General features: G+C 37.8%; 1 protein-coding gene across 1 annotated transcript in view; it reads right to left on the bottom strand.

The window, feature by feature from the left end:
- LOC128510252 (cadherin-4-like) overlaps positions 1-14,818 on the bottom strand; it is a 361,255-nt gene extending 346,437 nt beyond the window's left edge. Inside the window, exons 1-2 of the mRNA XM_053482395.1 lie at positions 14,736-14,818; positions 6,736-6,850 (exon numbers count right to left, since the gene is read on the bottom strand). Coding sequence (XP_053338370.1) covers positions 6,736-6,850; positions 14,736-14,792 — 172 coding nt within the window. The 5' untranslated portion in view covers positions 14,793-14,818. The remainder of the gene's footprint in view (positions 1-6,735; positions 6,851-14,735) is intronic.
- Between the last annotated feature and the right edge of the window lie 881 nt (positions 14,819-15,699).

Raw genomic sequence — 15,699 nt, 5'->3', positions numbered from 1 at the left:
TCAATTCAATTTTATTTGTATAGCGCTTTTAGCAATTATCATTGCCGCAAAGCAGCTTTACACAATCAAAAGAATCATTTAAGTTTGTATGAAATGTGAATTTGTATGAATCAAAATGGTCAGTTTGTCAGTGGCAAGGAAAAACTCCCTGGGATGGTAATAGGAAGAAACCTTGAGAGGAACCAGACTCAACAGGGAACCCATCCTCATTTGGGTGAAACAGAAAGCAGTAAATGATCTGCATTTATACAGTGTGTAGGGTGGGAGGCAGTTCAGCTATAATAGCTGATGTTAATTGATGTTAATATGGAGTCCAGGTAGTTATTGAAGACCCAGGTAGTAAGAAGTTCCAGTCCTGAACTATCGAACTGTCAAGTCCCCAGAGAAACAGTTGTCAACACCAGTCAAGGCCAGAACCATTTTCTAGGTAATGTATGACCTGTAAGCCATAATCAAAAATGAAAACAAAAAAAGGCTAGAAATATTTCACTTTCAATGTAAAGAATCTAATGTATATCAGAGTTTCACGATTTAAATTAAATTGAAAAGAAATGACCTTTTTCATTACATTTACATTTTGTGAGATGCACTGAAAACAAACACATGCACACAATTAAAATAAGATTGCAAATCACAGTAGTTTGACAAAGATTTCGTTGTAATGCTTTCTACGAGTGCAACCGATCACACACTATGGGCAATCCGAAAAACACCAATTAAAATACGAGTGTGTTTGGACTGTGCAAGGAAACCCACTAGGGCCAGGAAATACAGTACATGCAAACTCATTCATTTGGGAACAAGGAACAACAAACTTTCATCTACATTACAGTGATGCTGTCCAAAACTCTGGACCGATAAAAAGACAAGAAACGTTCATATCGCCAGAGACTTGACACTTTTGTTAATTTAGATTTAACTCCATCTGCATGTGATGTTTGTAAAAACAAAAACAAGACTTCAACCATAAAAAAAAAAAAAAACAAGCCATGGTGTTAGAGGAAAATAATCAACTTACTGTCTGAGTACCAAAGTGATTTATTCTCCTGAGACTACCACAACCTGCCAACAATCATGGTGCATTTTCTAATTATACAACACCAAATCATATTTTATCTGTTTACTCACATGGACACTAGCTTATGATCCACTTACGCCCTGATAAACCCATGACGTCTTGTAAATATTGAACGCTACAGTAAACTGCTTTTAATTTTGTATATCCAGCCTGATTGTGGAGCTAAAGGTAAAGGATTGTTTTGGACAAACAGACAAATGCATACAAACACAATAACCTCACGAGTCACATATTAAATCCTAGCTTTACGCATCCAGAGTTAATTGACACTCCGGTGTAATTACTCGTCAATAATTGCATGTAATTTAGACTTAATGGACGCGAAGGTGCAATCACTCTTCAATAATTACATACGAAAGCCATTGCAATAAACTCAAGAGTGAGTGCCAGGCTATAAACAGTGGTGTAGATGGTTTTAGTGGCGTTTTTGACGCACATCACCGACAGCAAGGATGTTTGGCTCATGATGACTATCAGATTTCAGAGGACCGTGCTGTTAAAAATGCGTTCTGCATTGAAGCCAGTGTCTTCTGCAGGCCATAGTGGAGACATCATGTGAAAAACATTCCTTTAGTCCACCTGCATCTATATTAAACTGCTATATGAATGATTTATTATTAGCGATGTTCTTTTATTTAACTCCTCAGGACCGGCTGAGAAGCTTAAAGCACGCTGGAGGCGATATTCATTTCAACCATATTTTTATTGTTTCACTCACTTACTATAAGCTATACAGTAATGTGATCTCTTTATATACTTTATATATCATCTATACAGTATGGTCGGAAAAGTACGTAAGCAAGTCGGGTAAGTGGGTCATTTAGGTAAGTAATTAAATTCAGTAAGTAAGTAAATGATTGAGTCCATCAGCCAGTAAGTGAAGTAAGAAAGTACGTGAGGTCAGTGAATCAGACAGTACGTATTGTGAATAAGTGAGGGTTGTAAGTAATGTCAATTAATAAAATCAGTCGGTAAGTAAGTAAATGAAGTAAAAGTAAAGGTTCTTATTCTGTCATACCCTACTCTATAAAGATATTTTTTTATTCATTTTTTATTTCATCTATAAATTCATTCATTATTTAAGTGAACTAATAAAAGTACAAAAAGCCAATTAATAATTTAAGGTATAATAACAATGCATACTGTTTAATAAGCTAACTAACAAAAGATATATATTTTTAATGATTTTAAAAACCCTAACTATTTAGAGCATTACACACTGTTTAAAGCAGTTATGCCATTTTAATTTGAGCTTGAAGTTCAAGTCAGTCAGTAAATTCAGTCAGTCAGTATGTAAGTAAGCTAAGTAAATAACTAAAGGAAATGCAAAGTCAGGTTTAAGTTAAGTAAAAAAAGTGAAAAAGAAATTTTTCTACTTAAAATTTTGTAAGTAGAGTGAGTAAAACAATCAGCAAATAAGCAAGTAAAATCAATCAGTCAATAAATAAGTATTTACAGTAATTTAAGTAGGTATAGTACGTAAGTACTGTAAGTACATAAAGTAAGCAAAGAAAGGTAAGAAAAAAGAAGTAATGTAAGTTAGTAAAGTACTGTAGGTACTTATGTATGTTAAGTATGTTTGTAAAGTAAGTACAAAATAAATAGTACAGTATGTACAGTCTGTAGGTATGTATGTAAGTAAAGTCAGTAAGTTAAGTAGGTAAGTAAGTAAATAAACAGTACCAGAAATTCACTTTTTTAAGCAGGTTAAGGCGTTGGACTCGAAATCCAATAGGGTTTCCCCGGACAGGTTCGAATCCTGTTCGTGACGATTCACTGTCATTTTCATAAGTAACTTTTCATTAATATTTGCACAACCATTGCCACTATAAAACACTTTAAATTATATATATATATATATATATATATATATATATATATTACCCCCCTTTTATTCCTATATTTCTATATTTTGTAATATTTTTATTATGCCCTTATTTGTACAGTTTGTTTATTTTACTAGTTACATTATTTTTTTTTCGTATTTAATATCTTTTTATTAATATTTATTCCTTATATATAGTTTTTATTTTCTTTTTAAGGTCACCGGCGGGCGTACAAGCATTTCACTGCATATCGTACTGTGTACGACTGTGTATGTGACAAATAAAATTTGAATTTAATTTGATTTATTTACATCCTTATGCTATATTATCATATTCCAAAAAAATATATATATTACATTATATTGTTTTAACCAAAAATGCATTAATTATTTAAATGAACTAATCAAATAACAAAAAGCAAACATGATAATTATACGTTTGGTACTGTAGCAGTACATGCTATTTAGTAAACTGAGTAAAAAAAAAATAGTTTCAGGTTTAAATATTTAGATTTAAAATTTGCATTACACACTGTTTAAAGCAGGTATGCAGGTAGGATTGAGCTTCCCAAGTGCTGGTGAGTAACTGGTCGTTTATATTTAAGTTTGTTTTTAAAGAGCCATTTAGCAGATGTGAAAAGGTATTTAAAGATCGTCACATCGTATAAAGCACCTCTGTAATTCTCTCTCATGCACATACCATTCCTCGTCTGATTGTTATCCCATCTAATATAACCTCGCATACATGCCGCTTAAGGCACCTGCTAATTATCTTCATTGTCTGGCTAAAACACGAGCTCAGGTATGAATAGCTCTTACAAAAGCATGAACATGTTTCTGAAAGCAGGACTTCTGCTGGAGTTGAGAGGACCGGAGGAAGCGTTCACAGATGGATACACGACTGAGCCGAAAGGAAAACACTGAGATCAATGCAGGGTTTCCAATTAGTCTCGATTGGCAGGGGTAGAGGAAGATTAGCGCCCGAGTGTCGATTAGATTTCCTGCTCTGTCAGACGGCCAAACAAAGTTAGCTCTTTGAATAATTGCTATGGCGGAGATGCGGAACCAAAAAAGAAGATCGATGAGAAATTATCCGGTTGGTGAGGGTGCAGAGGGTGAAGATATTTTTCATAGAAAACAACATAACCTCAGGCGTGTTGAACACAGCATTTAGTGAGCATTTATTTATAGATAAATCAAGTTCATTTCACAAAGAGAATCTATAATTGTTAAACATAACGTAACCGAGGCGAAGAGGAAAAAACACCAAGCTTGCACAAATTTGAAGTTTCAAATATTGGGAAAGAAACACAGTTCCGACTTTCTGACAGTCAGAAAAAAAATGTATCACCATGCCGACCCTAAAATTTCACTCACTTACTCATTGCCTATAACTCTTTATTGAAATTTTGGCAGACGCTCTTATGCAGAGCGACTTATATTTTTATCTCAATACACATCTGAGCAGTTATGGGTTAAGGGCTTTGCTCAAGAGCCCAACAGTGGCAACTTGGTGGTTGTGGGGTTTGAACCTGGGATATTTAGAACCGTAGTCAAATGCCTTAACCACTGAGCTACCCCTGGCCCCCATTCCTGTAGTCAGGGTGGGGCCGGGGAGGCCGGAGCCTATCCCAAGAGACTTTCTTATTTGCCAGGACACGAGGCGCGGTACACCCTGGGCAGATTGCGACCCTAAAATCTCTTATTTTTAAAATACATTTATAATGTATATGTTTTCATTTGAGGAGGTAAAATGTTGCAGTTTCTCTATGATCCTACAGGTGGTGCTCTCTAAACTATTCACACACTGGCAGGCAGCGCAGCAACCTGTGTGTTGTCAGCCTAAATCATTGCTACTGTAGATAAGATCATATCAGGATATATATATTTTGAATATATTTTGTGTTACTTACAGAATTTCAATACAAATCGATTCGGTACAAATTTTTAATGAAAATATTGTATCGGCTGGTCCCTATTGGTTCCCAAATGCAGAAAAGGGAAAATGTTATAATGTTATTAATGTAGATTACTGAAAAGTAACTTGAATGCTCATTGATCACAGTGTTTAGCAAGAACTGTGCATGATTTATTGTCTAAACAGTTGTTTCTTCCACAAATTCAACTAAACTTAAGTCACAATCCAAATCCAGTAGAGTTATGCGTCTGTGTACGAAACGAAGCATGGAACAAGTTTATTTTAGAATTAATAACTGTAATCCATACTCAGTAACTCATTTCAATTCTGCTAGTTAAATTCCTTCTCTCTATCCAAAGGAAAGAACAGAACGGAAACATACGGGCACGTTGAATGCAGCATTTAGGAAAATCAGACTAGTGTGAGATGACATGATTTGTGAATAATATTTAATCCAGGATTCAATGTTGTCGGTGGTCACAGTTTTAGGAGACATTCATTAAGCACCTCCTGTATACCGGCTTTTCCTCCACGATACCATGTGATTAAACACCTACTGTAATATCACTAAACATCGGAAGATACAAACACACAACATGCAGGGAAGATCCGAGGCTCGTTGAACGCAGCATTTGTTTCCCCAGGACAAATATCACACAGTTCACCGAACCCAAGTTCATGCTCAGGGTCCATTATTACTGTAAAACTACACACACCGACTGTATGTTAAGAGTAACATGTGCAATGGAATATAAGTAAGAACAACAGCATGAGGTTATTGAACGCTGCATTTCATAAACTGGTTCGAGACTGAGACGGTGCAGTGAGGTTCAGGTCAGCAAGATATTCTCTTATCAACAGATAATATTTCTATTAAATAATAAGAAATGTTAAAAGAATTCTGTAAATAAAAGGATAGAAAATATCAACCTGTGTAAGGACAAAACTTTTGAAAGCAAAGTGTGTAAATATTCGGTAAGACTTAGAGATTAGAGAGAAGATGCTCTCTACCGAAATACTAAATCACACATGAATAGAAAACCGGAAAGCCGTTGAACGCTGCATTCAGCAGGTATAATATAAGGAGGTGTTTAACTTCATCATGACAAACAAACACACAAATACACTCCATCACAAGAGCAAAACACCATGAGCAGAGACCGAGAGAGCCGCTGAACACTGCATCTAACACAAAGGAGAACAGGATATAAACCTCCGTGACATACAGGCCACTCCACACACACACACACACACACACACTACACACTCATACACACACACACACACACACACACACACGCGCGCGCATACACACTCATACACACCTACTCATACACACATGGATTCAGATATAAAGCCCAGTGTCATATATGTCATTCCACAAACAAACACAACACACACACACACACACACACACAGATTGCAAAATAAAGCCCAGTGTAATATACGTCATTCCACAAACAAACAAACAAACAAACACACGCGCGCACACACACACACACACACACACACACACACACACGGATTCAGATATAAAGCCCATTGTCATATATGTCATTCCACAAACAAACAAACAAACACACAAACACACACACACACACACACAGATTGCGAAATAAAGCCCAGTGTAATATACGTCATTCCACAAACAAACAAACAAACAAAACAAACAAACACACGCGCACACACACACACACACACACGGATTCAGATATAAAGCCCATTGTCATATATGTCATTCCACAAACAAACAAACAAACAAACACACAAACACACAAACACACACACACACATATATGCACACACTCACACACACACACACACACACACACACACACACACACACAGTGTTGGACTCGGCAGGGAGGATCAGATCCACACTCAGACAGCAGAGAGCAGCAGTTCGAGTCCTACCTTTGAGCACACTTCGGCCATACACTAGATCCCTGGAGAGGCGCAGGGAATAAAGGCTTTGTGAAAATCCTGACTTGCACAGCGGCGCAGTCAGCTGCATCTCCCCGAGCATCCCCTGTGGGACAAAAGACACACACACACACACACACACACACACACACACTATTGATTTCCTGTGGACTGCCACGACATCGATAAGAGGAGTAGGATCATGGACAGCATGATCTTAGCTGCTCTGAGTTTGTGTGTGTGTGTGTGTGTGTGTGTGTGTGTGTGTGCATGTTTCAGTAGAACATTAGTAAACCTGTTTGACATGAGAAACGAAGAATGTAGGCAGCAATAAAACTATAAAACGTAAGGAAGAAAGAAATGACACATGACCTTGGTGCAGAAGTGTTTGTGTGCGCTGAGATTAGTGCACACTTCACACTCCTCCTTTCCTTCACCACACACACACACACACACACACACACACACACACACACACACACACACACACACAGATAATGGATATTCGAATGACTTTGTGTTCATTTAGATATTTAGATGGAGAGCACTTCACTTCCTGCTCTCCACACTCCAGAGCAAAGAGTAGAGGAGCGGAGGAAAGGGAAAAGACAGAGAGAGACAGAGAGGGGAAGGACAAGAAGACAAACATTAGTAAAAGCCTGAACAAGAACACTGGAACATACTAGAAATAGAGAGATAAGAAAGGATGTGAGAAATAAAAAAGCCTATAAGAGTGAATAAAAGAGTTCTCAAAAAAAAAAGAAAAAAAAAGGCATGAGACACATGAGACACATGAGAATTATCTAATTAAACAAGTAGAGACAAAAAAAATAAAGAAAAAAAAGAAATATTAGAAATGACAAAACAATTAAGAGAAAAGGTCAAAGAAGAAGAAGAAGAAGAAGGAAAAAGAAGAAGAAAGAGAAGAAAAAAGAAAAGAAAAGACACGGGGAGAGGAGACGAGAGAAAGAAATTCCAAAGAAGAAATGAAATCGGAAGTGGGAAAGAATAAAAAAAACGAGTAAGAAGGACAGAACAAAAAGTGACAGCCGAGAGCGGAGAATAAAGTCAAGACCGAAAATATGAGGAGGAAAAGAACATCTTATCCTGAGACATCTCATTTGCATATTTATGAGCTTATTAAGTGCATGCGCTATAATCCAGCCAATCAGCGATGGGTTAGTGTTGGTGATGTTTCTGCGAGGGGTTCGTCCCGTTCCCTCTACCGCATCCCAAATTATGGGATGTGACAAAGCAGTTGCCGAGATCACGGCTCGGGTTACACATTTGAATATTCATGAATTATTTAAATACATGAATAAATTAAAGGTTCCTCGCAGCTCTGTGCTCGGGCTCGTTCTTCTGACATTCAGTCACAGCGAGTTTGTGGGAAAATGAAATCAGATCTACAAAGACAGGAAGCACAGGAGGTTCTTCAGAGCAGTGGATGCTTCTTTTAACAGTTTTGTTAGTGCTGTAACTGAACATCATTCATGGTAATATACCACTGGAAGTGGTATAGAAGTGGAATATATACCGGAAGAACCTTCTAAAGAACTAAACACGTCTGTTGGGTTTGTTTAAAAAAAAAAAAAAAAGAGTGAAAAAAAAAAAAACACCGAAAAGGTAAATCTACTCCAGCGCCATTTAAAAATTGGTTCTGGAATGTATTGTGATTTGTTTGTGCTGCAATTCATACATTCCCGCACAAAGTCCAAACATCAATTGGTAATATATATACATTTTTATTTTAACTTTACATATGCTTGCATTTGAGGTCAAATGTCTTAATACTTCTATAATCCTCCAGGTGATGCTCTCTAAACTATTCGTACATTAGCAGGAAGCGCTGCATCCTGTGTGATTTATATATATATATATATATATATATATATATATACACTGTACTGTATATGTAACATTTAACTAATGTTGTAACTAATGTTTCATTCTTGTCATTTTTATGTTACAAAAGGCAGTAAAGCTACCATAAAAGGTATAACCGCCTAAGGTAATAATTTTTCCAAAAAGTGGATATATAAAAAACATACAAAAAACTAAACAGATAAAGCTAATGACATTTTTCTCAATCTATATAAACATAAATTGGTGGCGCCAAACAAGAACGCGTCAACTTTATGTGGCGGTTGCAGAGAGACTTTCTGAATGCACTGTGTATATGCATAATGTTGTTGGTCGCACTACAACTTGGCACAGGTTTCACGCCGGATGCCCTTCCTGACGCAACCCTCCCATTTTATCCGGGCTTGGGACCGGCACTGCATCCAGGGGCTGGGAATCGAACCCGGGCCTTCCGCATTGCAGGCGAAACACCTACCACTGAGCCATAAAGTAACTTCACTGACGTTGATTTAGCATAAAATGACAACATTGAAAACTTTTGGATATAAAAATCACAATTTTTTAAAATTAATTAAGTATTGGACATAGCCTTCAAAAGAACGTTCTGAAAGTTCTATGCTGATTTGGGTATTTTTCTCAATTACGATTCGAATCATTTTCCAGAAAATGAGATCTGAATGAATGTACAGTACAGTGATACAGTGATAGCTGTACACAAGAACCTTTAGGTTTTTGCAGGTGTTTCTTAACCCATTTTTGATGGCACACAAAACCCAACAATATAGAATCTTCTACATTAAGATTTAGGAAAAAGTATAAAGGATGCTCAAGTTCTTCATACAAGAAGCATCCATGTGAAAGGTTCGGTCAAAACATAGGACCAGAAAACATCCTTTCAATTATTTAGGACAATTTATCAAACTGGTTCTTTGACCATTTTTCAAGCTGAAATGAATAATAAAGAACTTTGGTGGTGCTAATAACAAGTGGCAAGTGGCCATCCATCATCAATTTCCTGGAAATCCAAAATCAATCCTTCTCTGGTGGTATCTACATTATGGAAAGACCTACGCCTTTTCAAGAAGATCTAATATATTCTCATTAAACAAGTTTACATTGATTTGTTGGTTATTTAACTAAAGTGATTAGACTAACCAAAAATTAAGAAAAAACTCTGAGTCTTATGAAATCTATAGTGGATTGTTGTCTGATCAGATGTTTCTAGTTAAAAAATGAAGTTCTGTCCTGTAAAATGTTTGTTACGAATCAAAACCTGTTATTCTCTGGTAGGTTTTATTATACCCTTTCTAAGAACCTTTTCTAAACACATAGCGACTTTCAACAGCCAAGTTTCACTCTTTATTTGAAATATAAAAAAAAACACTCTGGTGAGAAATGGCAGAAGAAAAGAACCATTTCTGAACCACAGTCACATTATTCTTTTGGTGGCAAGAAAAAAGAAACAGGTTAAGGAACGGTCTATAAAAAGTTACATGGTGTTCTGGCGACTAAAGCTTTTCAGCCACGTTTATTTTTTTTAAGAGCGAGATCTAATCTCGTTTCTGAAAAGAAGTCATCACATTTATCCTTCGCAATGTCAAAGTGTCAGTCACGCCGCAACTTTACACAGCCGACTGATCACACGAGTTCTGATCTACACTCCCACACTAACAGAGATTGAAAAGGTTCTATAGCCAGATGTCACCGAAGAACCGTTTCAGGTGCTGGGATTAAACTCAGTAGAAATAAACCTTTTGTGTAATTGCTGGTCAAAAGGTTTAACTTTCCTTCATAAGCTAAATAGAGCATGGTTTACATGATTAAGATTTTGTTGATAATGTTCATATCTTTACACCATTTAAAGCTGAAAACAAGTCTTTGAGGCTCCAACAAACATGGTTAAAGAAACATCACTTCAGTTCTTCTCTAGTGACTTCTGTTTAGCTGACAGTACCTCTTACTGGCATCATGACTTTCTTTTTAAATGTTATATCTGGTCAATTTTTTAAACAACAATATATACAGAACTGTCATTTTGCCGGTTGGACACAGTGATGCCTTCGGGGGGGAAATACAAATCACCAAGTTTCACTTCTACTGGCACCTTTATCTTCGTAGATCTAATCTATCCTATTTTTCATTTTAAACAGAAACACATTCCTAAGTAAGATCTGATCTGTTATACCGCTATCTCACCTATGTGGTTTCGCGCGAGTTTCACTACGAGTTTTTGGCGCTGTGAGTATGTTTCCATCTTTCCGCGTGAAAAATTTTACGTTTCATTTTTAAAAAATGTTTAAATCAATGGCGGCCCTCGCGGAAGCTTGCCGATCTTGCAAAACTTCGCGGAACGTCAGCGGAACGTCGGTGGGCAATCGCGGCAGCTCACGGTGCCTAACACCGCATCTCACCGTGAGTTAAACCGCATAAGCGAGATATGGGGTGCTAGTTTCAGGAGCAATAACATCGCAGCAGGAATATTTGGTTGTCAAAACGTTGTGGCGATGTTGGGACAACGCCGGTATCAGGTCGTTTTTCGAAAGTTATAATTATGTTGATAAAATGACGTTGGAACAACATTGACTATACGATGTTGGGAAAGAACAAGTTGAACAAATGCTACAAAAAAGACTTGAAGACAACAAAAAAGACAATATTAATACCAGTCCAATGGCCTGAGCAGGACTTGACCACTAGGAGGCATGCTGCTGATGCTTCTAAAAGCACATATATAACAACGAGTGTCACAAAACATACCAGACATCGAGCAAGTTACTTAAATAGTACATTTAAAAGCAGCCAAATGGGTAAAAAGGCACTTTGGACTCTGTACAAACACACAGAGTTATGATGCAGCTAATGGTAATATTCCTGTAAGGAACTGAAACAGAGAGGTGTGACATGTGATACACACACTGTGTGAGGGAAGCTGTTGTGTTCGTCCTAATCTCCTACCATAATATAAACTCTGTTAGAAACTTAAGCGACATTGGATGTGATCAGATGTTGTTTTGAAACTGCATTTGCAATGTTGTGTTTGGTTCTATCATTCAGTCATATCTCAAAGTATCAGTGATATCTCAAAGCATTCTAAATTTAAAAAATACAACAACTATATTACAATACTTATCCACCATTAGTGCTCCTGCATGGATCAATCTTACAGCATATATTTGTTGATACATAAATAAATAACTTTCACTTTTGGCACCAATCAACGATATGATTTAAAAACCACTGTTGTATCTGAAGCAAACCTTGTTTGGAATATTTGTTATTGTTTTTTGGATTGATATCCAATCTGACCTCTTTAAAACGACAGCCACTTAGCGTTCTCATTTTGCCATGCGCGGCTCACAGCAGCATACGCGGACGAGTTTCCCTCCTTCTCATTTCCATGGAAAAGAAGATTTGAATTAAAATCTTCTTTTTATTTCATAAAGTGGATCTTTGGTGCATAAAGTGGCACAATGAAATCAATAATCACCAACTTTCCATTTTTGAAGTTAAAAATGATTGTTTAACTTCTTTCTTAACCAAAAAAGCAAACACAGCTAAAGAACCTTCATTTCATCAAAATTCTATCGTATTTAAAACCCTTCGCTAGTCCAGCTTTGTTTATAACATGAAAATCAAATGTATCCAATTTCAAAAAGCAAAAACACCGCCTGGACAGTAAAATCTGATTCCCTTTTTTATTGATTAATTAATAAGCTCTTATTTAGTACATCTAAGGTCAGAAATGATCCTTCCAGTCTTTAAGGCACCAGCGAAATATGTTTCATGAACCAACACAGACAGTATCTACAGAATCTGTTCCAGCATCCTTATTATAATTAATAGTAAAAATGTGCAAATCTATCTGATTTTAATCAGCTGTCTAGTCAGGACTGCCAGTTCACACATTGAGACTTTTTTCATTAAAAACATGCCATGATAAATGCGATCTGACCTAGTATTTTAAACATGAGGTGCACGGGAAAGGCTCTTTACCCTTTCTAAGTGCCACGACGATATCCTGGATTACAATCACCATCTTCTATATAATCAAAGGGTTGGACTTGATCATACAGTTCTTTGAGTTAAAACCAACAACAACAACAAAAAAGGTTTAAAACATGATTTATAAGCTCATCAGCGGTGACATGTATTGCTTTAAAAGAACATTTTCTGGCAAGTAACATCTAATCTATTCATTCCATTTAAAATATTCGAGTTTTACCTCAAATGCCCTGACGGGATCCGATCTACAAGTTGCAACTTAAGCTGCCAAATGATTTATCTTTAGCAATAGAATTAATCACCAGATTCCACATATTCACAACTGAAAAATCGATTGGGTTCTTTGAGAAACCAACAGAAATCATTAAAGACCCATCATTGCACCTACAGAACCTTTTCTGGCACCGTTATTTTAAGAGCAAGATCTAATCTATTCCACTTTATACAGCGATTCACTCGGGCTTGTCGTCCTGCCAGTTGGGCACAGCCGTGTCGAGCACGACTCACGGCAACTTTACACAGCCAAGTTTTTTCTTTAAAATGCCTGGTAGAAAATAGTATATGAGCTACTAGTTTGAACTCACGGTGACTGAGTTTTATAGCAAGAGCGATGGAAATATAAAGCAGTGTTGCCACTGGAGTAATAAGCATCAATCGTTACAATGACTAGTCCTGTATATTGTTCATTAAACTGCTTTTATTGTGTTTAGATAGAACACTTTCCGGCATTTCTAGGAGAAAGCTCCACTGTATCCTGTACCATACACTATACTGCGATGCACGACTCTCTGCAACTTTACACAACTTTAAAATAGTTAAAGAAGCATCATCCGTCACATCTCTTTCTCTTCACAATCAAGATCTACTTTAAACAGCGCTCTATAGCCAACAGAATTTTGCCGCACACACAACTTCACACAGCTGAGTTTTCTACTTGTGGAATAAACGATGGTCTGATCTATGAAAACATTGTTGCAAGTGTGAATGCAGCAGTGGAAACTCTGCAAGCATGGAGCTCTGAGGAGATGCAGTTCTGTCGCCCCAAAGCTCCCACACACACACACACACACACACACACACGATTCATCCTGGACTGCACATTTTAGTGTCTCCTGCTGGAACACACACCCACACACTCACTCACATGCACACACACACACAACTTCACATAGCTGAGTTTCCTACTGACCGTCTCTGGGTAAAGCGAGGTCTGATCTACGAAAAAAATAAATAAATAAATCTTTGCAAGTGTGAATGCAACCGTGTTCCTGCACCAGTGGAAACTCTGCAAGCATGGAGCTCTAAGGAGATGCACACACACACACACACACACACACACACACACACACACACACACACACAAAGAACAATTCATCCCGTACTGCACATTTTAGTGTCTCCTGCTGTAACACACACACCAACCCACACACTCATGCACTCAGACGCTCATCCTCACCCTCAGCCTCATCATGAGGTGTGTGAATGAGTTTTCAGCTTCAGGTGGCGGTAAAATGTGCACTGCAGGAATATTACAATGTTGCCAGATCAGCAGAAACCAGCAGAGATCTGATCAGATCTGATTCTCCTGGGAAAATCCTGACAGCAGATTCTGATTCATGCATACATACATACATACATGCATACACTCACAGCATCCTCTGCGCTTCAAAATAATAGGAAACAAAATAATAATGATAACAATAATTAAATGAATAAATAAATAAATAATCCCGGCATGTTCGCACCGTGCGCATCCACAGGGCTCATCCACAAAAAACCAAAAAAAACTAATAAAAATCCACCCTGTCTTCTGATCTTTCTGAACAAGTGCATGGAGGAGAGAATAATGAGAAGGAGAAGAGAAGGATGATGATGATGATGATGATGATGAGGAAGGATGAGAATAGCAGAGAATAATAATAATAATAATAATAATAAGAGAAAGTCCACAGAGAAGAGGAGTCGGTCCCCGGGCAGCGCTGCGCCTCCTGGATCGACTTTTTTCTTTGCGCAGAGTAAAAAAAAAAAAAAAAAAGACGAAAATGAAAGAAAAGGGAATTACAAGAGGAATTAAAATGCGGGTGCGTTTATTTATTTATTTTTTTCTCTTTTGAATTCTTTATTACCGCGGAGGAGTGCAGGAGGAGAGCAGCTACGGAGAAGAGAACCGGGAGAGCGCGCATCCTTCCGAAAGAGCCGCGAGCCTGGAGCGAACTGACGGAGAGAGAACCGGGGATGGGGAGTCTCGCGCGCGCTCGCTCTCTCTCTCTCTCTCTCTGAGCACCCGAAGAGCTGCAGCGCCGCTGTGAGCTCCTCCTCCTCTCCCTCTCTCTCTCTCTCTCTCTCTAACACACACACACACACACACACACACACCACGGATAGAGAGAGAGAGAGAGATGAGGATAAGGACGAAGTGAATGAGTGAGACGAGTAAAAAAAAAAAAAGAGTGTTAGTGAGTAAATGTGGAATAAAGGAAAGGAGGGAAAATGAAACGAGGGATGATGAGTAAAAGAGGGGGAGTGAAAGAGAGACAGTGAGAAATATGAAGAGAGAGAGAGAGATTGTCTACTATGTTATTCTTTCATGTGTATTATGTTTATAAATACAGATTGATTGATCTGGAAACAATGTATTATTATTATTATTAGTGTAGTGGTTATCACTGTCGCCTTGCACCTCCAGAGTCCGGGTTCGATTCCCGTCTCTGTGTGCATGGAGTTTGCATGTTCTCCCCGTGCTTGGTGGGTTTCCTTAAGGTACTCTGGTTTCCTCCCACAGTCCAAAGATATGCAGGTTAGGCTAATTGGCGTTCCCAAATTGCCCGTAGTGTGTGATTGAGTGTGTGAGTTAGGATTGGTACCCTGTCCAGGGTGTACCCCGCCTTATGCCCTAAGTCTCCTGGGATTAGGCTCCAGGCCCCAAGCGACCCTGAATACAGGATAAAGCGGTTGAGATGAGAGTGAGAGACAGATGGAGATGAGGATGGAGATAAATGCAGATTGATTGATCCACAAGTGCTTTGGCAACGATGTATCTTTTTTTCAAACATTTATGCCACTTTTGAACTGAACTAAACTGAGAGAGAG

This window comes from Clarias gariepinus, chromosome 22 (assembly GCF_024256425.1).
Source record: "Clarias gariepinus isolate MV-2021 ecotype Netherlands chromosome 22, CGAR_prim_01v2, whole genome shotgun sequence".
Classification (NCBI taxonomy): Eukaryota; Metazoa; Chordata; class Actinopteri; order Siluriformes; family Clariidae; genus Clarias; species Clarias gariepinus.
This window is presented reverse-complemented; position numbering and strand designations above follow the sequence as displayed.